The sequence below is a fragment of the Mytilus edulis genome, chromosome 1 (assembly GCF_963676685.1).
Source record: "Mytilus edulis chromosome 1, xbMytEdul2.2, whole genome shotgun sequence".
NCBI classification, from domain to species: domain Eukaryota; kingdom Metazoa; phylum Mollusca; class Bivalvia; order Mytilida; family Mytilidae; genus Mytilus; species Mytilus edulis.
Window position 1 is genome coordinate 109,122,035 of NC_092344.1, and position 27,217 is coordinate 109,149,251.

The window sequence follows — 27,217 nt, forward strand, 5'->3', positions numbered from 1 at the left end:
ATTTTATACCATTTGTTGCCACTGGGTAAACACTAATACAACTAGGTACTAATGACATCATTTCAACAAGGAAGTAGTACAGTACAAGGAAATAGTCTCTTAAGCTTGTTTCCCTAAAATTTAAAGAATGCCTATCGATGTACCGTACAAACATTGATTTTTTTTTTTATCAAATATGCAAAATTTGCTTGTGTTTATTGTTTGCAGTACACTTTGTTAACACGTGGACCCTGAGACAAATATAAATGTGCAACGATATTTGAAACAAGGTACTAGTATCGAGAGTACATTTCTAATGGTAAAAGTTCCGTAACATTTAAGTGGCGTTCTGTTTCTGTTTTCAATCTCTTGAAGTGAATATCAAAAATGAACTGGGAGTTTCTCGCTTCATTGACGACCCATTGGTTGCCTTCGGATGTTTCAGACTGAAAAGAAAATTATTCCGTATATATTTAACAAAAATACAGGTGTAAACTGACAAATTTTGGCATCAAAATAATATGTAGAGCATCTCTGATACATGGCTTTTTGTCCGCAATTTCCTTATGTCTGACGTTACATTAAGCCATTATAAACTATTGATGTGTATGGAATGTTTTAAAGGTGTATACAATCGTCGTTAATGTTTCCTCATACCTTTACCTCATTTTCATAGCTCATGTGGCAACGTAAAAAAATAGATTCCTTGTGAAGAATGCTTCAGACATTGAAGAGTACTATTTGAAAGCGAAATAGTAAACCATAATTTAAACCATACACACAAACTAGACTGACACAGAATTCCATCCGTTCGAAGATGGGCATTATTTATTTATGTGAATCAATTATGATAGTTCCTGTTGATATGTGTTCGCAACAGATGGAAATATGTTTAGATTGGGACGGTACTTTCTGGCCGAAAAAAAACATTGAAAACATAACGATTATATTGCAAACTTATAACAGAGATTGTAATAAGGTATGCATCGGTATGACATTAAGCACTGGTCTATTAAACGCCGAGAAGTTTTATATTATAAATAATAATTGAATTATTATGTTGTATAATTTTGGGTCCTCAATGTTCTTCAGCTTTATAACTATATTAATCTGAGCGTCATTGATGAGTCTTATATAGACGAAACGCGTGTCTGGCGTATCAAAATATCATCCTGGTACCTTTGATAACTTTTTTTTACCATTCATGTTTAATATTTATTATTTACATACATGTTGTTTTAGTTGATTATCGTATTTCATATTAAATCTGTAAAGATTTGCTTATGTATACAAAATATAGCTTTATAATTATATTGAATAATATTACACATAAGGTGAGACGTAAATAGTATATAGAATTGAATTATCATACTAATAACTAAATTCCTTTCTTTAATAAGCTACGATGATGTTATAGTGCATTAAATAGTTTTCGAAGGAAAAGTAATAGCAAAAGCAAATACTGTATGAAGTATCTTAAACTTTACATCTAGTGAACCAACAGTTGGTAAACTGAAAGTTTTCCAATTAACAACTATTACTTTAAAAATGCAATACTTAAAAAACATGAAAAATATGTTTGTTGAATGCGAGTTTTATATCAATCAAAATAGCAATTAGATGATATAGCAATAACAAAGTGTTAGTCTTTTCAAAGAAAGGTAACTCAAACTGATTCAGGTATCTGAAGCATTTGTCACAATTTTAAACGGTTTATGTTTGGCGTTCAAGATGAAACGTTCAAGAATGCGTTATTCTTAAAACTTTTTACAGCCAGGTTTATGTTTTCCCATAATGCGAGCTCGACCCTAGATTTGTTTGTAATAAGGTTGATTGAATGACTTGTTGATAAAGTCAGAAATAGATTTCAAACTTGAAAGAAGCGTTCTAGGTTGACTTAGTTATGAATAAAATGGGACAAAAGATACCAGAGGGACAGTCAAACTCATAGATAAACTGACAGCCTCATTGCTTAAAATAAAAAGACAAACGGAATAATGTGTGTGCAAGAGCAATGACAGGGTCATCGAAATGATATATAAACTTGAAAAGCCGACAGAAGCAAAGAAAATATTAAGACTTAGTTTTCGGTCTAAGGAATACTATGATAAGTATGCTGGTAAGAACCGAGGAAAGACAATTAATTATAAATTAGGGAAAATAAAAGTTTTGCCATAAAATTTCATCGGATTGATAAAAATGATTATTTCAAAATGTCTCGACATACAATGAAATGTTTTTGCGATGCATTAAATACTAACATTGCTGTCTCATGTTTGAATTTATTCATTGGTGAATGTATCTTTCTTTTTTTTCTACCTGATTATTGATTTCCTATTTTATTATATGCTTATGCTTTCTGTTTTATTTTTAAAAAAAAATTCAATGTTAATTTGCTTTAACCTCTGTTCTATTCATTAATTGCATATGTTATGAGTGTTTCATTTTTTGTTAAAATGTTATCATGTTTACAGTTATTTCTACTTTTAATGATGTTTTGGATTTTTCTCAAGATAATAAATATTATATAGTATAAGGAGTATGTGGTATTTGAAAGGTCTACATGTCTTTAAGACAAAATTCGCCTAACCATATCATCATTTCATGGATCCGTGATAAGAGATAATTGTTGTGATCAATTGTTTACCTCATCGGATACTTTAAGCCATTAGTATCAAAAATATTTGGTGTATGGAATGTTTTCAGGTTGTATGCAATCGTCTTGAAGGGACCATCTTACTTTTACCTCATTGTATTTGGCAACACTTTTAGGAATTTTGGATCTCAATGCTCTTCAACTTCGTACTTTATTTGCCTTGTTTTTACTTTTTTCGATTCGAGCGTCACTGATGAGTCTTTTGTAGATGAAACGCGCGTCTGGCGTATATATAAAATTTAGTCCCGGTATCTATGATGAATTTATTTTCATAGATCATGTGTTAACGTAAGCAAATATATTCCTTGTGAAGAAAGCTTAAAGTGGTGTTTGTTACCCTTATTCGTTGTTATTCTGTGGTTTATAGCATGACAAAATGTACTATTGTATTGTTTATTTGTGTATTTCTCTGTCCTGAATAATGCATGTATTTATACTGTATTTGTTACAGTATTTACATTCAATATTCCCTAGTGAAAAACAGTTACCCAGAATAAAAACAGGGTGGAATGAAATTACACTTAAGTATTCCTGTCATGTAATGATGTCATTTTAGTGGTATACTTAACATCACCATAAAAGCGCGAGGTTTGGCTAGCCACAAAACCAGGTTCAACCATTATGTTTTTCCTAAAATGTCTTTTACCAAGTCAGGGAAATAGCAGTTGTTATCTTATAGTTCGTTTCTGCGTGTGCTGCATTGTCTTTTTTTTTTGCACTTCATTGTTTCTGTTGTTTTGTTGTTTCCCTATTACAGTTGATGTGTTTCCCTCGGTTTTTGTTGGTAACCAAGATTTGTTTTCTTTAAATCGATTCGTGACTTTGGAACAGCGGTATACTACTGTTGCCTTTATTTAAGACATCAAAGAGTACTGTTTTAAAGCGAAATTGTTTTGTAATTAGAATTCCTACTCTCTTATGTGTCCAGGAAATGAAATTTTAACCCTAATTTCTCTTGTTTCCTTAGTGCGCACTCACTTACTAGACTGAGACATAATTTCCTCCTTTCGACGATGCGCATTATCTATTCATGCATTATAAAATAGTTCTTGTTTAGGTACCTTACGTTTCGAAATAGAAGGAAATATGTTCAGATGGAATAAAATTAACGGTACCAATTTTTCTTGCACCAGATGCGCATTTCGACATGGAAACGGTATTCTTTGGATTACAAAACACTTGAAGTTTATCAAACTTAAAACAATGCCTTAATAAATTTATCCATTGGTATGTCAATAAGCACATGTCTAATATCATTATTGAATTCGTTCCTTTAATTAGCAGCTGTATATGAGCATTAGGATGCAGTTATAGTGTATTACATAATTTGCAAAGAAAAAGTAATCGTTTTAACACAAATGATGTATGATGCATCTTATTTTTAAATCTTTTGGACTAACAGTTGGTTAACTGAAAGATTTCAAATTAATAACTGTTACTTTAAGTAAACAATACTTCAAACACTTGTAAAATATGTAAGTTGACTTCGAGTTTCGTATCAATACTAAGTGCTGGTCTTTACAAGAAATGTAACTCAAAATGGTTTAGGCATCTGAAACATTTCGCACCGTTTCAACCGTGTTAGGTTTTCCTTTTTCTTTTTCAAGATAAAAATATTCAAGATAAAAATATTCAAGGGTGTAGCATTTTACAGACCAGATTAATGCTATCCTATATTGTAGACTCCTTTCTAGATTTGTTAGAAATAAAATTGACTCAACCTGTTGATAAAGCCAGAAATTAGTTTCAAATTTGGAACTGAGTGCAGGCTCGGAATACTGTGCGTGCAAGAGAAATAACAGTTTCGTCGTAACCATATATAAACTTAATAAGGCGACAAAAGCAAAGAAAACATAGAGGCTTAATCATTGGTCTAATGAATACTGTGATAAGTATGCTGGTCAGTTCAGAGGAAAGACAGGTAGTTGAAAATTAGAAAAAAACCAATGTTTGGTCATAAGATTTTATCAGACGGGTGAAATGCTTATTTCAGGATGTAACGACAAATAATAAAATGTTTTTGCGATGCATGCAAATTAAGTACATACAGCACTGTCTCATGTCGGAATTTATTTATTGGTACAGGTATCTTTCTTTTTTACACATGATTATTGATTTCATGTTTTCCTACATATTTGTGATGTCTGTTTTTGCCTTGAATTCGTTTATGTAATGTTTATTTGCTTTAAACTTACTCGAATAGTTTAAATTCTCAGCATATTACATTTTATTCAAATGTTTTATTCTAGGTTAAAATGTGCTTATATTTACAATTGCTCTTACTTTTAGCGATGTTTTGGTCAGTTGCAAGAGCTTTCTTTTACTATAAATGCCACACAGTGGAATTCTTCCTTTATTCTGGAATGGATGACTTTACAGTTTCCGAAGTCAAATGAGATGTATCATAAATAACGCGAGGGTACCTAAACTACACTATTTTAACTAATCTTTTTTTTCAACTACGTTTTTTTTTCAGATCAATTCAAAAGTTTCCATACTGTGCATATATTGTAGATGCATCTTTATGTATTTTATAGTTCCACAAATTTAAATTAGATTATAGAAAAATTGGTTGGAATCGAATTCCATACGACCGAATAAAGTCAACAGTAGTATATATCTGTTCGAAAGTCATAAATCGATTGAGAGAAAACAAATCCGGGTAACAAACTAAAACTGAGGGAAACACATCAAATATAAGAAGAACACAACGAAACAATAAAAAAAAAACCAAGCGACAATGCAACACAAACAGAAACGAACTATAAAATACCAATTGCCATTTTCCTTACTTGGTACAGGGCATTCTGTAATGAGCAGTATCTATATTCTATCCGTGGCTAAATACGTCCGTAAAAATCAAATAATCGTGGCAATTTGGGTACTATGACTTTACCTTTGGAAATATATTTAGAAGTCGTTTTGAAAAAGATGAAATAAGAAGAAAAAAGAAGAAATTCATTTTGTATTATATTGACCACAGGGATACATTTGTGCAAAAAATTATCGAAGTTTGTGTGTGACGGCCATCTCTGGTAACATTTAAGATGTAATGTTATTGGTTTTAATAATTCAAGTTATTTTAATACAAAGATGTAGTTGGAACATGCGCCAAGAATATATTTGTTGGTCCATATCCTATTTTTTAAACAGTCCAGCTAGTCCGGCGGCTACAAGCATATTTCAGACGAATTGTGCACAATCTGCTACAAGCATGAAATTTGGCATAGACCTTCCTCAACTATTACTCTTTTATTTCAGATAGGGAGGCATTTGAAAAAAATGTCTCACTTCCGGTTAAATTCAAAATGGCGGACATCGTACTTAAATCAGCCCAATATTGAAGGCTAGCATGTGAATAGGTGTTATTATCCTCCTGCTATCATAATATTTAGTACAATCCTTTGTTTTTTACTACTTTTGGATACATTATATAGATTAGTGGTCTTAAAAAACCCCTACTTCTGGTAAAATCCAACATAGCGGACATTGTACTAAAATAAGCTCATTTTTTAGGGAGGGTAATTGAAATGTCTTTTAACGTATTGCTACTATCATTACATTGTGCAGGAACCTTTCTTTGGTGCTTCTCATTGATGCAATGTATAAGACACATGTCTTTAAAACCTTTACTTTCGGTAATATCTAAAATGGCGGACATAGAAATATCAATTTATTATTTGAATATTCAACTTTTTTCAAATTGTTCTTTTTGCTGGTCATTCAACTTATCCCTTTAAGTTATCCCCAAAACCACTAATTATATTCTTAATCCATTTTTTCGATATATAGTTTTGGATAGAATGATTAAAACAAAATAAAATCACTATAGTACTTAAACATTTAAAAAAATTACTACTATTTGGCCAAAAATACATGTTTATTCACGATCACTTCAACATGCACACAAAGCAGTGCACGAGAGACCCGATTTTCCACATTACCATCGACCCCGGCTTCCTCTCTTTCATCCACAATGTACAAGCTTCTGACAAAATGATGAGAACGAGCTTTTTAAAAGGGATCCTCTTTGTCCCTTCTCCGTCCATTAACGCCTGGGCTGGGTAGCATAAGAGCCAATCCCACGCTCGTCCCCCTAAACACCGCCTTAGTTTATTGCACGTTTTGCATGCTGGAAAAGACTACCAAGTTGAAGGAATAGCCTCAATTAGCCCTCCACATTATGCAAATAGTTATTTTCTTGCTTGGATAACCATGTTAGCTCCATCTGATAAGTTTGTGCGATCTTACATTAAAACCCCGGTGATTTAGGCTGATCAATCATCATTCTTTATGTTAAAGTCACATGTTCAAATGCCATCAATGTCTCCCAAGCAGTCTTTTTCCCTTTTCAAGCAAACAGAGAACTGTATCACCACCGGTAAGGGCATGGATCACAATAAGTGTGTGAGATCACTCATTGCCTAGTTCATTTAAAGCCATTGACATTAATCCAAAGTTAATTGCCCTCCTAAACCCAATCCATAGTTCGTCTACCCCCATGTCACGGAATAGAGAAACAGTAATGACAACATCATCAGTAACGACTGTTCGAGTCATGACTCAGTTAAGGTGGTATGGGTGTCTTCCTCCATCTTGGATTGTAAAAAACAGAGAATCAAAGGTCCAGATTTTCCATCAAGTTAGCAAAATTTGATGCAGGAATGCAGATGTTTAATGTACATTTTCAATTAAAAGTACCAATTTATAAGAATATAACTTCTAAATATTGATATTTTTGCAAATGTAAATTATTTTTGGTTGTTTTTATCTTTTTCAAAAATTGGCATTTTAAGGGGAGGTAACTCTAAAAAAGTGCATTTTCTGAAGGATTCTGTATGGAATTTTCCTATTTAGTATTTTAGCCGGAAAAAACGTACGGTGACCCTATCTTTTCTTTTGATATTCTCAAAGCAGTGTCTGAAAGCTATCTTTTCCTGAAGTATTTAACAATTCTATCATTTTGTTTAGTTTCTAATCACAAAATAGTGTTTTTTCCTGTATAATCCATACAAAATGTGTCATTTTGTCCCGTCGTATAGCTTGAGAAAATGCGCGGTGAACTATCATTTTTATTATATTTTTCAACATGTATCAATAGATACAACGTTTTGGCAAAGTATGAACAAATTCTTTCATTTTTATTTTAGACTCCCATACCACCTTAAGTCTGTGTTTCACTGCATCAGACACATGCATCCTGATTCTTGTGTCAGCTTCTTAATGCGAACATGATGCTAAACTTGAAATACATCACGTTGTGGATAACATTGAACATAATTAAAAATTAATAAAATACCTTAAAACTGTAACAAGAGTGGATAAAGTCTTGGATGAGTATGGTAGTTGTAGCAACAAATACTCAGGATGTTCAGTGTTATCCACCACATTATGATGTTTCAAGTTGATCACCATGTTTACATGAAGAGACTGACACTAGAATCAAGATGGATGTCTTTGATGCAGGGAAACACAGACTTAATTGAGCCATGACTCGAACAGTCTATGCTGATGTCATTGCTGTTTCGCTATACTGTGACATAGGGGTAGACGAACTTTGGTTTGCATTTGAATTTGCAAATGCACTAGGCATTGAGAGATTACACGTTTGCCGGAAAAGGAACTGCTTAGGTCACATGAATGGCGTTTGGACATGTGACTTTAGCATTACGAATGATGATTGATCAGCCAACAAAATCAGCTATGGATTTGATAATGTCATTGATAAAACGGTACGTGGTTTTGTTGTAAGATCGAAAAAAACTTATCAGATGGGGTTAACCAAGCAGGAAAACATGTAATTTTGGAAGAGAAAAGACTTACTGAGGCTATTCCCACGACTCGGTCTAGTCCAGACGCTTATAAATGGCGAAGGAAAAATATGAACCATGGTAACCCTTTTGGACAACTCTTTGTGAGGCCTCTTCATCTTATCAGGAGCTTGTACATTATGGATATAAGAAACAATATCACAGTCTTTGTAAATGTGGAAAAGCAGCTCTCCGATTGTGAATAAACATGTATTTGCGCCCTAACGAGTATGCTGATTGGGTATTATGTCATTACCTTAATAAAATACCTTGAAACTGTAACACGAGTGGGTGAAGTCTTGGATGTGTATGGTAGTTGTAGCAACAAATGCTCAGGATATTCTATCTCATCCACCACATGATGTATTTCAAGTTAAACACTAAGTTCACATTTAGAGGCAGACACTAGAATCATGGTGCATGTGTCTGATGCAGGGAAACACGAATTTAAACAAGTCATGATTCGAACAGACTGATGATGCGGTCATTTTTTTTTTCGCTATTTCGTGACATAGGGGTAGACGAATTATGGATTGTGTTTGGGAGGGCAAAAACACTATAGACTAATATCTATCAATGGCCTTTCAAATGCACTAGGCAATGAGTGATCACACACACTTATTGTGGTCCATGCCTCTACCGGTTGTTATACGGTTCTCTCTTCGCTTGTAAAAGGGCAAAAAGGAAGGCTTATTGAGGCTATTCCCTCAACATGGTCTAGTCATTCCAGCATGTAAAACGTGCAACATACTAAGGCAGGTGTTTAGGGGGACGAGTCTGAAATTGGCCCTTATGGTACCAAGTCTAGGCGCTAATATATGGCAAAGGAACAAAGAGGATCCCTTTTAAAAAACTCTGAGGCCTCATCATTTTGTCAGAAGCTTGTACCTTGTGGATGAAAAAAAGGATGCCGCGATCGTTGTTAATGGGGAAAATCGGGTCTCCCTTGCACTGCCTTCTGTGCATGTGGGGTGACCGTGAATAAACATGTATTTTTGGCCAAATAGTAGTAATTTTTAAAATGTTTTAGTACTTAAGTTATTTTATATTGTTTTAATCGGTCTATCCAAAACTCTTTATGGAAGATATGGATTGAGGACTCATCTTTGAAATTTACGCCATATTGGATTTTTTTTGTTGCCTTAAGTGTTAAGTTTTTTGTTTGGCCCTACACAACATAATAGAATTAGTGGTTTTGGGGATAACCTAAAGCCAAAACTGTAATGACCAGCACAAAAAAAAACATTTTCTTTACATTTAGAAAAAAAATGAATGTTAAAATAAGAAACTGATATTTCTATGTCCGCCATTTTGGATAATACCGGAAGTAAGGGTTTTAAAGACATATACTGTCTTATACATTGTAACCATGAGAAGCAACAACGAAAGGTTCCTGCACAATGTTATGATAGTAGCAATACGTTAAAAGACATTTCAATTACCCTCCCTAAAAAGTAAGCTTATTTTAGTACAATGTCCGCCATGATTGATTTTACCGGAAGTAGGGGTTTTTAAGACCACTAATCTAAATAGTATATCCAAAAGTAGTAAAATAAAAAGGTTTGTACCAAATATTAAGATAGTAGGATGATAATAACACCTATTCACATGCTAGCCTTCAATATTGGGCTGATTTAAGTACGATGTCCGCCATTTTGAATTTAACCGGAAGTGAGACCTTTTTTTCAAATGCCTCCCTATCTGAAATGAAAGAGTAATAGTTGAGGAAGGTCTATGCCAAGTTTCATGCTTGTAGCAGGATGTGCACAATTTTTCACCAAGCCGCCGTACTAAGCACGCTGATTCGAATTTTAACGTGCAAGCTTACAAATTCGAAGGAAGACGTTTAACTCTATCTTCAAAAATTATTTCCCCCACTTTCAGGCGACATGTCGAAATGCCGAGTGTCTGCTTGAGTAGCGAAATTATTTTTTTTAAAGTCTTAGACTGGTCAGTAAATGAACGTGATGCACACAACAATCACTAAAGACTAGTTTATTTATTTAAATCAGATCTTTACTTCCCCTTCTTCTAGCTAACGCCGCTAGATCTCTCGTTGTTTTCATTGATGATGTACGAGGTCGAAACGTCATTTCCGTATCAAAATTGTCATCACATTCGTCGTCGTTCAATAAAGTAATGCTATTGGACGTTCTAACAGCGTAGTTGTCCAATGAAATGTCAATGCTGCTACAGTTTGAGTGAAGACTCATGTTTGAACTTGTGTGTCTCTGACTTCTATGTTTACATCTATGTAAGGAGTTAATGGTATCTTGAATATCACTAAACTGTCTCTTCAATAAAATATCATGCTGTCGTAGCAGTATCTGGAAATACATTTTTAAATCAAGATGATAACAAAATATTGTTGATAAAATATGATATTATAAAATAAAAATATAAATGTATGTTTAGATTACATGCATATATAGCAGATCTATATCGTAGAACCGATTCACATCATTTTGTTTAAAATTCGATGGATACGATCATGCATTACGCTAGCAGCTAAGATTATAAGAAAGGACTCTGAGAAGGTTATGTGTGTATTGTATTATTTAATGCCACGTGAGCTTAAGTCGTCGACTCAAATTGAAACAGTTATCATTATATAAGGGACTCCTTGATGATAATGACATCTTGAACCTCCTTAGTCAAATACGTATGTGCATGATATATTAAAGGTCATTTTGTTGTCAACGTTTTTATTGAGTTTATCATGTGTAGAAATAAAATATTTAGATCTAGAATTACTACTGTTTATAAATATTAAATCCATTAGATAAATTTCCCCTGGGAAGATTTCAGCGGTATAATAAGCAAATTATTGGTTTTATCAATTTAATAAAATTTAGAAGAATCTTGACTTTCCTTGGTGTGGCCATAAACTATGATTCGTAACAATACAAGGACACGTCTTCTATGAAAGGGGTGCAATTTGTGTCCTTTTGAAAAACATTTACACTGTCGATAAAATATATTGTCGAACGTACCTAGATGTTGTCAAGGAGATACAACTTTAGTCATGTGATGACAGCTTCAGTTGTCACGGACTATAAGTTCCTTCATAATATAAGTTCCAAAAGGAAATGATATTCTAGAATATTATTTCCACGGGAATAAATATTACAGTATATGTTCCCAAAGGAATAAATAGTATAGAATATTTGTTCCAACAGGAATAGGTATTCTGACATTTTTAAAAAAAAAAGTTTCCAGTGGAACTTCTGTTAGGCGGAACAAATATCAAATATACGTTGACACAGTAAGCATATTTAGAACATCTACAGTTTTCTTTACGAATTGCAGCAAAAAAAGTTGCAATCAGAACATTCAAAAGACCATTTCATAAAACCAGAAAGCTTCTTTTTGATAAGAATTTGCGGAAGTGAAGTGTAGAGAGATGAACAGTCATAATTTAACTGTCCTTAGAATTGCAAGGATCATCAAAGCACGTACAAATGGTCATATTTAATATCCAAAGCGTTATTTAACACTCCAAAAATAATAAATCCAATGGTCTATGAAAATGTTCTCTATTTTATTTTAGTGGAATAAGTCTATCAAATCATATTAAGCCTATATTTTGTAGAATTTGAGAAGTTTTGTTTTTGGATCCAATGTCACGTATCAAGTTAACAACAACAAATGGCAGAGAGGTGTAGACGCTTTGCAAATGAACACATTATAACATTTTGCTGATAGGATATCAATTAAAACAGGAAGTAAACAAAAGATAACACCGTTAAAGATTTGAATAATGTGCAGTTGCTATGTTGTTGTGTATTGAACTTTTGCTTCTTTATCTTCGTTTTCTTTCAGAACTTCCTGCTATCACCGGCCATACGTCAATCATTTGACACTATTATCATTTTAAAACTGTTATGTAAATAATTGTGTAAAAGAAATGTCACAAGTCACATAGATGATATATCAAATATTAAAAATACTTTTTGCGTATTTAGTTTTTAATAATGTTGATTTTTTTTAAGTTTCTAGATATTTGCGAGTATGGTATGAATCCACTATAAATAAGTATGTTTAAACTATAATAAAATAACTATTAAATCCGCAATAATTTATGAATGAAACTTCGTTACCAAAGCCATATTTTAGATATGTATACATTGCCAGTACATTTTCATTAAGGATATATTTAAAATCGTTTTTGATCATCATTTCAAGATTAAACTGGTTCGCCTAGCTATACCCTTGTATTGTCTGTTTTTGTCCAGCCCGCTGGCTTGATTTATTACATGCATATAAAATAAGTGAAACTGCGAGCTACTGCTCACTGATGATGCCCCGGCCGCAAGTGGATAATTTTAATAGTGTAAAAATATGCCAGTGTTCGGTAAACAGGAAGTTGATGAGTGGTGAATCTGAAAATGCATTACACGGTATAACTGACTTGTATAAATCCTAAAACCAAATTTCAGAAATCCTTGTATAGCAATTCCTGAGAAAAATGTGACGAAAATTTTCAACTTGGCTATCATATGTAAAATCATACAAGTGTTCGGTAAACAGGAAGTTGTCGAGTGATGAATCTGAAAACGCATCACACAGTATTGCAGACTTATATAAACCCTGAAACCAAATTTCAGAAATCCTTGTATTGTAGTTCCTGAGAAAAATGTGACAAAAATTTTCAAATTGGTTATCATGTGTAAAATAATACAAGTGTTCGGTAAACAGGAAGTTGTCAAGTGATGAACCTGAAAACGCATCACACGGTATAGCTGACTTATATCAAGTCTGAAACCAAATATCAGAAATCCTGGTAGTGCAGTTCCTGAGAAAAATGTGACGAAAAATTTTCAACTTGGCTATCAGGTGTAAAAATGATACAAGTGTTCGGTAAACAGGAAGTTGTCGAGTGATGAATCTGAAAACGCATCAAACAGTATAGCTGACTTATATCAAGCCTGAAACAAAATTTCAGAAATCCTGGTAGTGTAGTTCCTGAGAAAAATGTGACGAAAAATATTCATGGGACGGACAGACTGACTGACAGACTGACGGACTGACGGACTGATGGACTGACGGACTGACGGAAAGACAGACGGAGGTAAAACAGTATACCCCCCTTTTTTCAAAGCGGGGGTATAATTATGTTGAATACTCGGTCGATACGTTTGTTTTTAATTTGGGGAAAATATTAAAATAAAATAGACGCCCAATCTATCATAGACGTAGGCAGTACTCTTATTGTGCATCTTTTTAATTCTTTTTCAATGTTGCTTGGTGAAAAAACCTTAGGCTTACCAAAGCTTTAACTGTCTACATTCATTAATTGTCATACAAGTGAGAGGTTAAACTAGCTATACAACCAGGTTTAATCCCCCATTTTCTAGCTAAGAAAATGGCTGTACCAAGTCAGGAATATGACAGTTGTTTGAGGAGTTTGAGCTTTTGATTTTTCCATTTGATCAGGGACTTTCCAATTTGAATTTCCCTCGGAGTTTAGTATTTGTGTGATTTTACTTTTCATTCACAAACATTTGAAACGTTCGATCTATCTTTAAGAAATATTTGTTAAACATATGTGGTTCCATTTCTTACAGACGTTCAATGATTTAGACAATTAAAACATACATTGCCGATTAGATTTACATACAAATTGAAAACATACAATATTTCAAACAACAAAAAACAATAAGAAAGACACATGCACATCAATTTTAGTAACATTGACAGGCACTTAAAGCATATACCCCACTGTAATTATGTTATGTGATGTAGATAAACAAATGAAATTTTTTTTTTCAGATTCTGTCTTTATTGTGGTTTCTTGCTATTTCTAACAAATAAACTCATCAAAGATACCAGGACTAAATTTAGTATATACGCCAGACGCACGTCTCGTCCATAAAAGACCCATCAGTGACGCTCGAATCCAAAAGAGTCAAAAAGGCCAAACAAAGTACGAAGCCGAAGAGCACCGAGGACCAAAATTGTTAAAAGTTTTGACAAATACAGCTAAGGTAATCTATGCCTGAGGTAGAAAAACCTTAGTATTTCAAAAAATTCTAAGTGACAAGTAAGAGAAGAGAAGAAAAGCGGCAAATATTAAAACTGCCTGCATGTGTTATATTGTGTAAGTCAGACACATCAAATAACGGAAAACAAATTTATAAAATCAAATTACTGTAAATCAAAAGAGGTTAAATGCTCCAATCGCCTAGGCTATGGTAACATGCCCCCAAAATTTGATTGGTGAACAACAGTCAATGGGAGGGTAAATTGGTTCCTGTTCCACGCTTTCAAAAAAAAAATCTAAGTAAAATCTAGTAATGACACCAAAGAGAACACTGGGAACGATCTTTTTTTTTTTATACCAAAAACAGAAGTTAAGACTATACTTCTACCAAACTATAAGGCCCTACCAGTTTAAACAGTAGTACCAATACTATGTATCTATCAAATAAATAGATAGTGTCTTGTGTCATTTTTAATTTTAGTTTCTTGTGTACAATTTGGAGTTTAGTATGGCGTTCATTATAACTGAACTAGTATATATATTTGTTTAAGAGCCAACTGAAGGACGCCTCCGGTGCGGGAATTTCTTGCTGCATTGAAGACCTGTTGGTGACCTTCTGCTGTTGTCTGTTCTATGATCGGGTTGTTGTCTCTTTGACACATTCCCCATTTCCATTTTCAATTTTATATACTCACAAGTTCATGTTTTACCCAAACCATAGCTTGAGATAAATCATCCAGACGTTCACTCATGGTTTCGTCCGCTTCATTAGTCGAAGATAACCTTCCTTTCCTTTCGTTGGTCATTTCCTCTAGTTGTTCATATCGCTTAGGCAGTCGAACATCCCCTGGTAAACTAGAGTGTCTCAGCGGAATTATATTATTGTTCATTATACAAGTTACATTTTAACGTTATCTGAAATTCAAATGAAGACTTAGAAAATTGGGCTAATTGAATTATTAGTAAATATATTTATCATTATCATTACGAAGTATAAGAAATGTCAGCAAAATACTTATAGTGTCTGTCTATATTTATTTTACTTTAGTCAATCTTTATCTACTTGTAATCATTTAACTTCTAAAAAGAAATGAAACATAAGATTTATTTTGTACCTTTGTCTTGTGGTGGCGTATGAAAGACTATAAACCATCTTGCGAACAATTACTGAAATGTCTCGTTCAGGTTTGTATTTTTGTTGAGACTATATACGTGACCGTTTCAATCAAATTGTACTTTTTTTAAATGGAGTTCGGTATGAGCCTAGGCTCCGTGTTGAAGACCGTACTTTGACTTATATTGGTTTACTTTTACAAATTGTGACTTGGATAGAGAGTTGTCTCATTGGCACTCATACCACATCTCTTTATGTCGAATCAAAAGAATAATTGTCTGTCATTAGCGTCAAACTTCTCAAGTAATCAAATAATAAGGGATATATCCCTGTCCCTGCTAAAACCGATTTTGTCACGATACCAAATTTGGTCCTTATTTTAATATTTTGTATTAAATATTTTCTTATAATAAAACAGACTCAAGACTTATTCATTAATTTATTATTTTATTTTTGGTTCTGTGTTTTTTTTTACTTCTAGCATAATTATAATATAAAAATAAGAAGATGCGTTATGCTTGCCAATGAGACATGTATCAACCTAACACCACAGTGTCATTTTACGGTGGGCAAACCCTATGTCATAACTGAGCAATAAAAGGGCTAAAACTACCCGATATACACCGAAAAAATTAACGTAAAACAAAAAGGGTCATACAGCAAGCCAACCAACCACAACCACTAATTTACAGGCCTCTGATTTCGGATAGACAAAAAAAGATACGGACTAACATGTCTGCGAATCCATGCTATATATAAAAAAAAAAGAAGATGTGGTATGATTGCCAATGAGACAACTGTCCACAAGAGACCAAAATGACACAGACATTAACAACTATAGGTCACCGTACGGCCTTAAACAATATGGAAAGCCAAACCGCATAGTCAGTTATAAAAGGCCCCGATAAGACAATGTAAAACAATTCAAACGAGAAAACTAACGGCCTTATTTATATTAAAAAAAAATAAACGAAAAACAAAAATGTAACACATAAACAAACGACAACCACTGAATTACAGGCTCCTGACTTGGGACAGGCACATACTTAAATAATGTGGCGGGGTCAAACATTTTAGCGGGATCCCAACCATCCCCTAACCTGGGACAGTGGTATAACAGTACAACATAAGAACGAACTATAAAAATCAGTTAAAAAAGGCTTAACTCATCAGATGGACAAAAATACAAGTGGACGTGGCCGGGTACTTGTACATCCCGACAAAAAAAGACAGTAGGAACAGATCTGAGAGTACTCGTAGTTATCTGACTGCTAGTTCAAAGCCACTAACAACTAATAAAACAAATCATGCATCTAACATCCAATGGATTTAGTGTGAAGACGTCATAAACAGCCAGAGAAAAACATGACCTTGTGCAATGCCAAGTTACAGGTATCGAAAGATTGTAAATCCATGAATGTGTATATGTATATAACATACTAGTAATATTTAGTTTGCTTTTAATTTACTGATAACAAAATAAATATTTATACCTATAAAAACATTATGACTTTCGATGCTTCATACATGTTGAACTCTATTTTTGATGTGTTAATTTTAAAACTCATTTAAATCATCATAACTGTTAGTTATAATATGCAAGCAAGAATGTGTCCATAGTAAATGGATGCCCCAGTTGCACTTTCATTATCTAAGTTTAGTGGACCATGAAATTGGGGTAAAAACTCTAATTTGGCATACACCCGAAGTGACGCAGACGGACGGACGGACGGACAACGAACGGACGGAAGAACAGACGGACGAACGGACGCACAGACCAGAAAACATAATACTATGGATAAATGGAGCATAAAAAACAGATTAGTTGTTTTTCATTTCATATCGTGTCCAAGAAGCCGCTAACATCTCCAAAAACTACGCAAAATCATAAAACTTTTCCTTTAAAATTATAATGATTGTAAGCAGGCATCGTTGCAACTATGCTCGTGTGTAACAAAAATTACGTCTGCCACGATTTGAATATCATTATCTATAAATCATGTATGCTATAATACTACTATCACTGCACGTCGGACCAAATACATTCCAAATTTATCATATAACATATCCATCTGTATGGAAAATGCAAAATATGCTGTCATTATGTCACTGTCAATAATTGCATAATTTATCTTTATTTACCAAGAAACTATCTACATTAATCCGGATATATTCGTCATGTACCTAATAAGTTTTTTAATCTTTAGATAAACTTTTGTTATTAGTTACCTATCTATTCTGTCATTAGTTGTTTGATTTGTAATTTGTCCTCTGACATATAAAATATAATGTGTCTGAGAGTAAATAATAAATTTAAATTAATTTCCGAACGCACAGCAATTTTTCTATAAGTGATCTTCATCAGGATCACTCGATCTTTTATAATGTTATGAAATTTACATAGACAAAACGCTAAAAATTTGTAAGAAATAAGGAAATAAGAAATACAAAATCTCAAGTAGAAGTCATACTGGTAGTGATCCTTTGGCATTGAAATAATAAATTTATAAATTTTGGGTTTATGTGGCACGCGTATACATGATACATAAAAACTTTATCAGCATGCCGAGTTAATAAAGAAAATACAAAAATAAACATTTTATAATAACTTACCGTCTTTACATTTTGCTGCTAAGCATGCCAATTACCTCAGCACGTGAAGATACAAACATGTAACTGTTATCTTTGAAGATGAACTCTCTTTTACCTATTCCTCTGTTAAAACTAATTGTACAAATAATGATCACTTTCCCTTGTGTGTATTGCCTTCTAACGATGCAGAATACGTCCGTCAAATACTTGGGTTGATCAGCATTACTGCTCAACGTAACACCCCGTGCCTTATTCCTTCACTGATTAAACTTGATTACTGTCGAAGTATTTGGCACATTTATTTAATGGGAAATATCTGTATGCTTATATAACCTTTCATTTCTGTTTCCTTCAATTTTCATCATGTCGTTGAACTTTTAACTTTCCTTGTTCATTTTATCTTAAATCTACCTTTAAATTTAATCTAAATTTAACAAGAAGCTTTCATTGGTAATGAAATAACCGATATTTAGCAGTTAGTTTGGGAATTAAATAGTAATGACAAGATATTGTTCATATAATAAATTCCTCTTAGAATTCTAAAATCAATTCTCATTTTCCATAATAGATATAGCACATATCATCAGAATTTCTGCATATATAAGATTTAGTCTTCTCAAATCTGAGTGGCGTCAAATGAATGTGAACTAATTAATTTGAACTTTTGTGTCCTGTGTGATTTTGTTACTTACTGTGCTATGGCATCTGTCTGTCTGCCAAACATACATACGGTGACCTATAATTGCCAAGTTAATTTCTGTGTCATTTTAGTCTCCAGTGGAGAGTTGTCTCATTGGAAATCATACCACACCTTCTTTATATATATATATATATGTGTGTGTTAGCGGCAATAAGTGAAATTAGGCATTAAGCTTAAATCCTAGGCAATAAGCTAATGCCTAGGCAGTAAGTCTATTGCCTAAATGATGTTAGGCATTAGTCTTAAATCCTAGGTTTTAAGCTTAAATCCTAAAAAATGAGTGCAGGCTTTAAGCTTAATGCCTAAAATATAAATGCGAGTAAATAAAAGACATTTATTCATTTAGATAAAAAGATATTTGTAACATAATAACATTATAAGAACTTGGGCCTGTTTATCGAAGCTGTCCTAAGATTGGTCCTTTAAGATATTCTTATGACAGTAATTATGATAAAGTTAGGACCGACCAACGAAATGTCTCAGCATGCACATTTAAGCTATCGTAGGATTATCTTAGCTATGATGTCCGAACCGCTGTCCTAAGTATTGGCGTAAAAGAAAATAGCAAATGAAAAAAAAAATTGTATCAAACAACTTTAACTTAAAAACCGATTAATTATTAATTTTTTTTATCAGTTTTAGATAAAAGGGTAATAAATAATTTTGATATTATATATGAAAGTTCTCGTGCATCTTTCATATAAATACTGAGTACCTTCAACTGTTTTATTTTATTACTTCAATTAACATACGTTTAAATATGAGCAAAAGAAAAAAATATAATTTTATCGATGCAAAAAAAACCAGTTTCATCCTAAATATAAAAGAAGAAGATGTGGTATGATTGCCAATGAGACAACTGTCTACAAGAGACCGGAAATAAAATCATTAATAAAATATGTTATTTAAAAAAATGGAAACTTGATAGAAATTTGTGTTAAAATCATTTTGTTAATATTTACTTATCCAATAAAAAAAATGGAAAATGGTGCGAGCAAAAAAATCATATCTTAATTTTGTCTACTTTTACCAGTTCGACAAGTGAAGGGTACACATTTTCAAATGAATATTATAATTATTCTATAAAATCTCCCCCCTTTTTAATAGGATACAATCACTTCTTTTTAAATCTTTTTGATATTTTGTAATACCACAAAAACATGAAAAAAGTATGAGTTAATTCTCGTTTTTTTAACTGCTAAAATTACTAAATAAGCATACTAAATTTGAAGATCTATCAAATGAATGTATATTTATACATGTAAGATAAGGAATATAATTAAGAATCGACTTTATATCAAAAATAAATCTTCAAATATGCAAAAATTCCAGAGTTTACTTATTACCTAAAATTATGTTCGGCAATAGGATGAATAATCATCATCAAACAGGAAATAAGCTTAATGCCTGAAAATTTCAGGCACTAACTTAATGCCTAGGCGTTAGCTTATTGCCTAGGATTTAAGCTTAATGCCTAATTTCACTTATAGCCGCTAACATATATATATATATATATATAAAGGAGTGTCACCTACTATAGGGCTAGTTAGGATAATACAAACGTGTATGATAATCATACAAATAAATTATGTTTTCAAATTGTTGAACTTCACAGAATAAATTTAAATAAATGCAATCTCGCATAAGTCACATACTCCAATCTTATTCCGAAAGATACTAGAACAATAAAACATAATATTACACCAGTGCAATAAATCGCCAAAATTCATGAAGTCATCAACGACAAAATCTGAGTTTAAACCATTTTTTACTTTCAAATATTATATTGCTATACAATAACAGGGTTATTGCATAAATATTGGGGAACATTGTCCCTCGTAGAACATATATTGCACTCGAAAGCTCGTGCAATATAAAATTCTACTCGGGACAATATTCCCCAATATTCATGCAATAACCCTATATAACCGAACATTTCGGCAAATTTCTACTGCAAAATATGGTTTCAAATTTTATTTTTATTTAGTTATCCCTTTTATCGAATAGTTCTATGGAACAAGCTACCACAAGTTTTTAAAGAATGTCCACAGGCCCGTAGCCAGGAATTTCCAAGGGGGGTTCGTTGGACTCACAAACTCGACTTTAACAGTCACAATTCGAACAGAACTATGGTCCAACAGTCGAAGCCTTCAGAGAAATCTTGTCTCGTCTTGTCTTTAGTTCCGATACAAATCATTTACCTTAAGGCAATACAATTAATGAGTATCTATTGCCCGCTAATTACGTATTTTTGATAATTCTATGTGGAGGGTGTGAAAATGAAGAAATAATTTTCAATTTTCTTTAATTATATAAATTGACCTTTGAAATGTTTAAAAGTTACTGTAATACCAGAACCTAAACAATTTGTCATTCTTTCTATCATTATTGAGATCCTACATCTTATACTCCACCCTCACCAATGTCCTTCAAATTTTGACCTTTTAACAACATGTTTTGAAATTTAAACCCTAGTATTCTTTAAAAAAAAAAAACCAACACGAATCGGACCATAAACTACATATGAACCGCAATGTCATGGTTCGGAAACCTAAAACGGTTCTTAATTTTTATAAATTCAATTTGTTTAAAAAAGTGGGTTTTCCTCCGAAGAAAAAAGTGGTTGCACTTCTGGCAAAATACAAACAAAAAAAAACATTGCGGCAAAGTCATGACTAAAATGCCAAACTGATATATTATTTCGCTAACACCTGTTTCCTTAAAAAACTAGATTTGTTTAGCCCGTTCGTTACTCAAAAAGCGAAATGGAATTATCTGTAAAAATGGCCTCTAATGCTTTTTTCAAAATTTTGTTTTTCTCTAATTTTTTTTTTAGATGAGTTTCGGGAGGGTCACAACTATCCCTTGGTATTTGGGTATCTTTTATGACTGTATTCTATGTATTTTTGTTTGTTTTTATTTATTTTATTCTATTTCTATTTTTAGTGAGTTGTTGAAGTGTTGTTTTTTTTACAGCCATAGTATTGGAAGTGTTATTTTTTCGTTCGTTAACTAACATTGTCTGCTAAAATAAATTGTTAATTAGAGTTATTCACCTTTGTTTATATTTTGTCCGCAAGGTAAATTATTGATGTGGTGGACGTCACTATGGAAATTGACCTTTCAACTTATCAGAAGAAGTATTGATATTTTTCATTGGTCATTGTTAAATGATTCAACCAATTAAATACAACGTAACAAATACACTAGTTTGATGTTTCATTAGCAACAACAGCATATTGGTTAGAAACTGAAAGCATTCGCATAATACATTAACCGAGTGCAATAGACAAGCAGATTTTAGGTAAGCTCAATAATTTACAATGTCCCTTGATTCAGAATAAGACAGTTAAGTTAAATATTTTTGTAGACATTGATTCATACACATCAAAATTCAATTTACACCACCAGACTCATCGATTTATTCAATATTCATTGCTCTTGACGTCTTGGTGTTGACAGATAAACACTGTCTTATTGTATACCGATTTTCAATACAGATGTTCTTTTTTTCTTAATGCAGGTTCTAATATAAATAAAGAAGGCAATGCTTCCAAGTCATACCAACAATAGTCAAAATGTAAAGTTATAAGAACTTAACCCTAACACTGAGTCTCACTATCTAGTATCCTACACAATCTACATAAATGATTCATGAATGTACATCTCATCATGAATTTAAACACCTTATTGCTATTCCTCTGCGATTACTGGACATCACAAAGGTTCCTGTAAAACTTCAGAAAGCATCTGACACAACAATTGAAAACTCAAAAGTGATAGTTGTTAGACGTCAATAATTCAAGAGGCGCACATATTCTTGGTCAAGTGGCATAGATTTACAAACAGCAGTGAGGTCTATTAGCACAATATCTTGTGATCTGCTGAACAAATATTTAATTTGAGACAAAAAAAAAACAGGCGCCTGGTAGTAGCTTTAAAAGATGTTTTCCATTTATTAATAAGACAATAAAACTTATTAGTTTATCTTCATAGATGATCTATTTGAATTTCCTATTAAACAACTACATATAATGTATGTCAATTTTTATATAATTTTAGGCAAAATGGCAACAGAACTAAGATCCACAACTCGGTATCAGCCACCAGATTGGTTTACAAGTAACTACACAATCTCAACCAATGCTGAGAGGCAGAGAGATGCATCTGGTCAAGTTCGTCAGGAAAGCAGATTTCTCAGGAATGAAACTGATAACCAAACAAAATGGGATCAACATTCCAATAATGTACGGCTTGGAGACCGAGTAGATAATATCAGGACATGGAAAGAAATCTTAGAAAAGACATTAGCTGATATTGATAAAGAAATTGCTGACCTTTCAGAAGCAAAAGAACTTACAGAAGAATCTTTGGAAGCTAAAAATTTGCCAACAGATGTTGCAATTGAATGTCTGACATTAAGAGAAGGAAGACAACATATTGATGTAGTTCAAGATGAAGTAGAAAACCAGTTACATAAGGTAAATAAAGTAAACAGTCCTGGTTATACAAACATGTAGATATAAGAAGATGCAGTATTAGTGTCAATGAGACAACTCTCTATGTTTGGAACATACAATGTAAACAATTTTTTTTTATGCCCCACCTACGATAGTAGAGGGGCATTATGTTTTCTGGTCTGTGCGTCCGTCTGTCCGTTCGTCTGTCTGTCCGTTCGTCCGTCCGTTTGTCCCGCTTCAGGTTAAAGTTTTTGGTCAAGGTAGTTTTTGATGAAGTTTAAGTCCAATCGACTTCAAACTTAGTACACATGTCCCCTATGATATGATCTTTCTAATTTTAATGCCAAATTAGAGTTTTTACCCCAATTTCACGGTCCACTGAACATGGAAAATGATAGTGCGAGTGGGGCATTCGTGTACTGAGGACACATTCTTGTTCATTATAAAATTGAATTGAATATGGGTAAAACGTCTTATCATTCATCAAATTAAAAACTTAGTAGGACTGTACCTTGATTGTGTAAAACATTGTGATCTTTAGTTTCACCAGATATTATATATACATGTAGGTTATCTTTCAAGATTGATAATAAATGCTTTGCGTATTTATAAAAAAAAAAACATTATTAATGCATGAATAGAAATTACATTATGAATATATTTTGTAGGAAGTTGAAGTAATTGATGGTATCAAGAAAGCACTACAGTCAAGGATTGGTGATGCATTTGAACAATTGTGTTTACTGCAAGAGGCTCGTCAACAGATACAGGCTGATTTACAAGATAAAAATATTGCACTTGGTATTGATATTGACCAGTATAATTTAACAGATAGATCATCTAACATCAGTTTCAAACCAGATTCCCTCCGTGTTCCAAAAGGGTAAGATTATTGTACAGCCCTAACAACATATACTTATTTATTTTCCATAGGAAACTTAGGTAGAAAATTGCTGTTTTTAAGTCATCAAATATGGTATGTTTTTTTGAAACATATTGAAAAAAAGATATATTGCTGTATCAGTTCTTGAAAGTTTTGATACAATTAATTATTATTAAACAATTCAATGTTGTTTTTTTTAATTGTTTTGATTAACAATTGAAAGTACAAATGTATATCACTCATGATATAAACAATTTGCATCATTTACAATTTCTGATGACACATGATCAAGTAAGTGGATTTTCCACTTTTACATGTATAAAAATGGGATTATGCATTGTTACATTTACTAGTAAATTTTTAATAATACTCGCAATTTAATGTTTAATCTCAAGATGTCTGTTTTCAAAGCCTAAATGCATCCTATTAAAACTGTCATTACCTTTTTTTATTTTGGTATTCTTAGAATATGTTGAATACTAAACGTATAAATACACTGTATTTCAAGTTAACATGAAATATCTGTTAGATATTTTCATGCAGACAATGGCAGTTTCTTTTATTATATAATATTTGAAAGTGCTATTCTATTTGAGTAGTCTCATATATTACTACTTTAGATACTTCTTTTTATTCAATAAAAGCCAACTTAGATATATTATATGTATTTTCATTGTTTATTGTAGAAGCACAACTCCACAACAGTGGGAAGACTTCTCCAGATATAACAAAGATCGTGCTGAAGCAGAAATGAAATCATCAACTCGTCTACGTGAGGCAATCCATCACACACTCCAACAAACTGCCAACGATTTAGAAGCCCAGAAAATTGCAACAGAATATGCATACAGAAGAAGGATCCATGAGTTTGAGAGAGCAAAGGATGAACTAGATTGGCAAAAGAAAAATGTAAGAGTATTAGTAATTTAATTTGTTCAAAAAGAAAATTTTAGCATGATAAAGAGTTCATGTTAAATTATGAAAGCTGACTGATTTATCATGTAGTTCATAGAATCATAGGATGTAGAGTTCAATTCGAAACATAAGTTGCTGAAATATCTGAAAGTAGCAAAAGAGGGACGAAAGATACCAAAGGGACAGTCAAACTCATAAATCTAAAACAAACTGACAACGCCATGGCTAAAAATGAAAAAGACAAACAGAAAAACAATAGTACACATGACACAACATAGAAAACTAAAGAATAAACAACACGAACCCCACCAAAAACTAGGGGTGATCTCAGGTGCTCCGGAAGGGTAAGCAGATCCTGCTCCACATGCGGCACCCGTCGTGTTGCTTATGTGATTACAAATCCGGTAAATAATCTTTTGAAAACATGACGCAAAATCCATAAACATGCATGTTTTCCTGACAAATTTTATTATTTGAATTTAAAAAATATTTCTTTGCTTTTTCCTGTAACACAATAGTTGAGTTTTGTACATTAATTTTTAGACACAGGAAGAAATTGCTGAACTTGAAAATGATATCCGAGGTATTGAAGAGAAGATTCGTGCTAAGGATGCACCAATGAAACTTGCCCAGACACGTCTGGAGAACAGGACATACCGTCCAAATGTAGAATTATGTAGAGATGCTCCACAGTATGGTCTTACTGATGAAGTTAAACAATTGGAGGCAACAAAGAGAGCTCTGGAAGAAAAATGTAAACAAGCAAAGTAAGTTTCATTTTCTACATTTAAGTATTCTTACATGTGCATGTATCCAACTAAATTATTCAGTATTTTTGTAAATACACAATGTTTAAAATATCATGAAACTTTTTTTGCTTTTAAGGTTGGTTACCAATTTTATTTACTTGCATATCCCTTATACTTTGATTGATCTAATTATACCCCCGCTTTGAAAAAGGGGGGGTATACTGTTTTACCTCTGTCCGTCCCATGAATATTTTCGTTGCATTTTTCTCAGGAACTACAATGTCAGGATTTCTGAAATTGGGTTTCAGGGTTTATATAAGTCAGCCATACCGTGTGATGCATTTTCAGATTCATCACTCGACAACTTCCTGTTTACCGAACACTTGTATCATTTTACACATGATGGCCAAGTTGAAAATTTTCATCACATTTTTCTCAGGAACTACAATGCCAGGATTTCTGAAATTTGGTTTCAGGGTTTATATTAGTCAACTATACAGTGTGATGCGTTTTCAGATTCATCACTTGACAACTTCCTGTTTACCGAACACTTACATATTTTTACACTATTGACATTATCCACTTGCGGCGGGTGTATTATCAGTAAGCAGTAGCTCACAGTTACACTTGTTTTTTCTAGACTTACCTAACTCTATGTCTTTTAAAACATGGTTATATGTCTTGTAATCGTAATTCACTCATTCAAAATAGAACTTTGATATTCAACAATACTTTATGTGAGATTTATTTATTTTCAGACATGCACTTGATGGTTTGGAGAACAATCTTCACAGAATCAATGACGATCTAGCCCTCAAGATTAATTCATTAAACCTTGATAATAGATGTATGGATGTCCGTAAAAAACTCCAAGTTAAACCACAATCTGAACTAGAAAGAAATTTAACACTTACTGGAATGCAGCGTCAAAAATCAGCAGTTCTAGCATAAACAATCAAGGGAGCCCAAGTTTTTTTAACAGTATTTATTGACAGATGTTCAAAAATGTCCGTCCATGCTATGAATTTGTTTCTTTTATCATTATTTGTTCATTACTTGTATCGTTTATGTATATCTGAAATTTGTTATTACACTTACAAATTAGTCTTTCACAGTATGTGTGTTTGTTCATTGTGATTGCATCTTTACATATATTTTATTATCAGCTTTCTTTTAGTTTTTGAACACTGACAATTTTTAACTTTATAAAGTTTATGAACTGTTTATTATATTATATCAGAAAGATCATGCCAATTCAATAGATTAAAGATTTAAATTAAAAAATATGCGAGTGCTTAAAAGTAAATCAATATATATGTAATATATGAACAATAAATTTGTTTTTTATCTTGAATCAAAAATCTGTGTCCTTGTTG

At 32.6% G+C, this 27,217-nt stretch overlaps 2 protein-coding genes across 3 annotated transcripts; one reads left to right on the plus strand and one right to left on the minus strand.

The window, feature by feature from the left end:
• Positions 1-10,321: 10,321 nt before the first annotated feature.
• On the minus strand, positions 10,322-21,943 carry LOC139517604 (uncharacterized). Of its 2 annotated transcripts, none has more exons than XM_071308844.1 (3): positions 21,891-21,943; positions 15,124-15,343; positions 10,322-10,772 (listed from the first exon to the last, which is right to left on the minus strand). In XM_071308844.1, exons 2-3 carry the CDS (start codon positions 15,316-15,318, stop codon positions 10,449-10,451), a joined length of 519 nt encoding a protein of 172 aa, XP_071164945.1. In that variant the 5' UTR covers positions 15,319-15,343; positions 21,891-21,943; the 3' UTR covers positions 10,322-10,448. The 2 variants fall into 2 exon arrangements, with proteins under 2 accessions (XP_071164945.1, XP_071164937.1); XM_071308836.1 differs by lacking the exon at positions 21,891-21,943 and adding an exon at positions 18,156-18,294.
• A 73-nt stretch (positions 21,944-22,016) lies between these two features.
• Positions 22,017-27,202, plus strand: LOC139517575 (tektin-2-like). The gene is made up of 6 exons (XM_071308796.1): positions 22,017-22,138; positions 22,897-23,315; positions 23,963-24,177; positions 24,864-25,086; positions 25,636-25,859; positions 26,600-27,202. The coding sequence occupies exons 2-6, from the start codon at positions 22,902-22,904 to the stop codon at positions 26,790-26,792; spliced, it is 1,269 nt and encodes a 422-aa protein (XP_071164897.1). The 5' UTR covers positions 22,017-22,138; positions 22,897-22,901; the 3' UTR covers positions 26,793-27,202.
• Positions 27,203-27,217: the final 15 nt, after the last annotated feature.

Excerpts from the sequence above, each read along its gene's own strand:
- LOC139517604 (XM_071308844.1), bottom strand. The coding sequence starts at position 15,318 with ATGAACAATAATATAATTCCGCTGAGACACTCTAGTTTACCAGGGGAT. Across the intron at positions 10,773-15,123 it reads TTTGGGTAAAACATGAACTT|ATACTGCTACGACAGCATGA; the intron begins GTGAGTATATAA and ends ATGTATTTCCAG.
- LOC139517575 (XM_071308796.1), top strand. The coding sequence starts at position 22,902 with ATGGCAACAGAACTAAGATCCACAACTCGGTATCAGCCACCAGATTGG. Across the intron at positions 24,178-24,863 it reads TCCCTCCGTGTTCCAAAAGG|AAGCACAACTCCACAACAGT; the intron begins GTAAGATTATTG and ends TGTTTATTGTAG. Across the intron at positions 25,860-26,599 it reads GAAAAATGTAAACAAGCAAA|ACATGCACTTGATGGTTTGG; the intron begins GTAAGTTTCATT and ends ATTTATTTTCAG.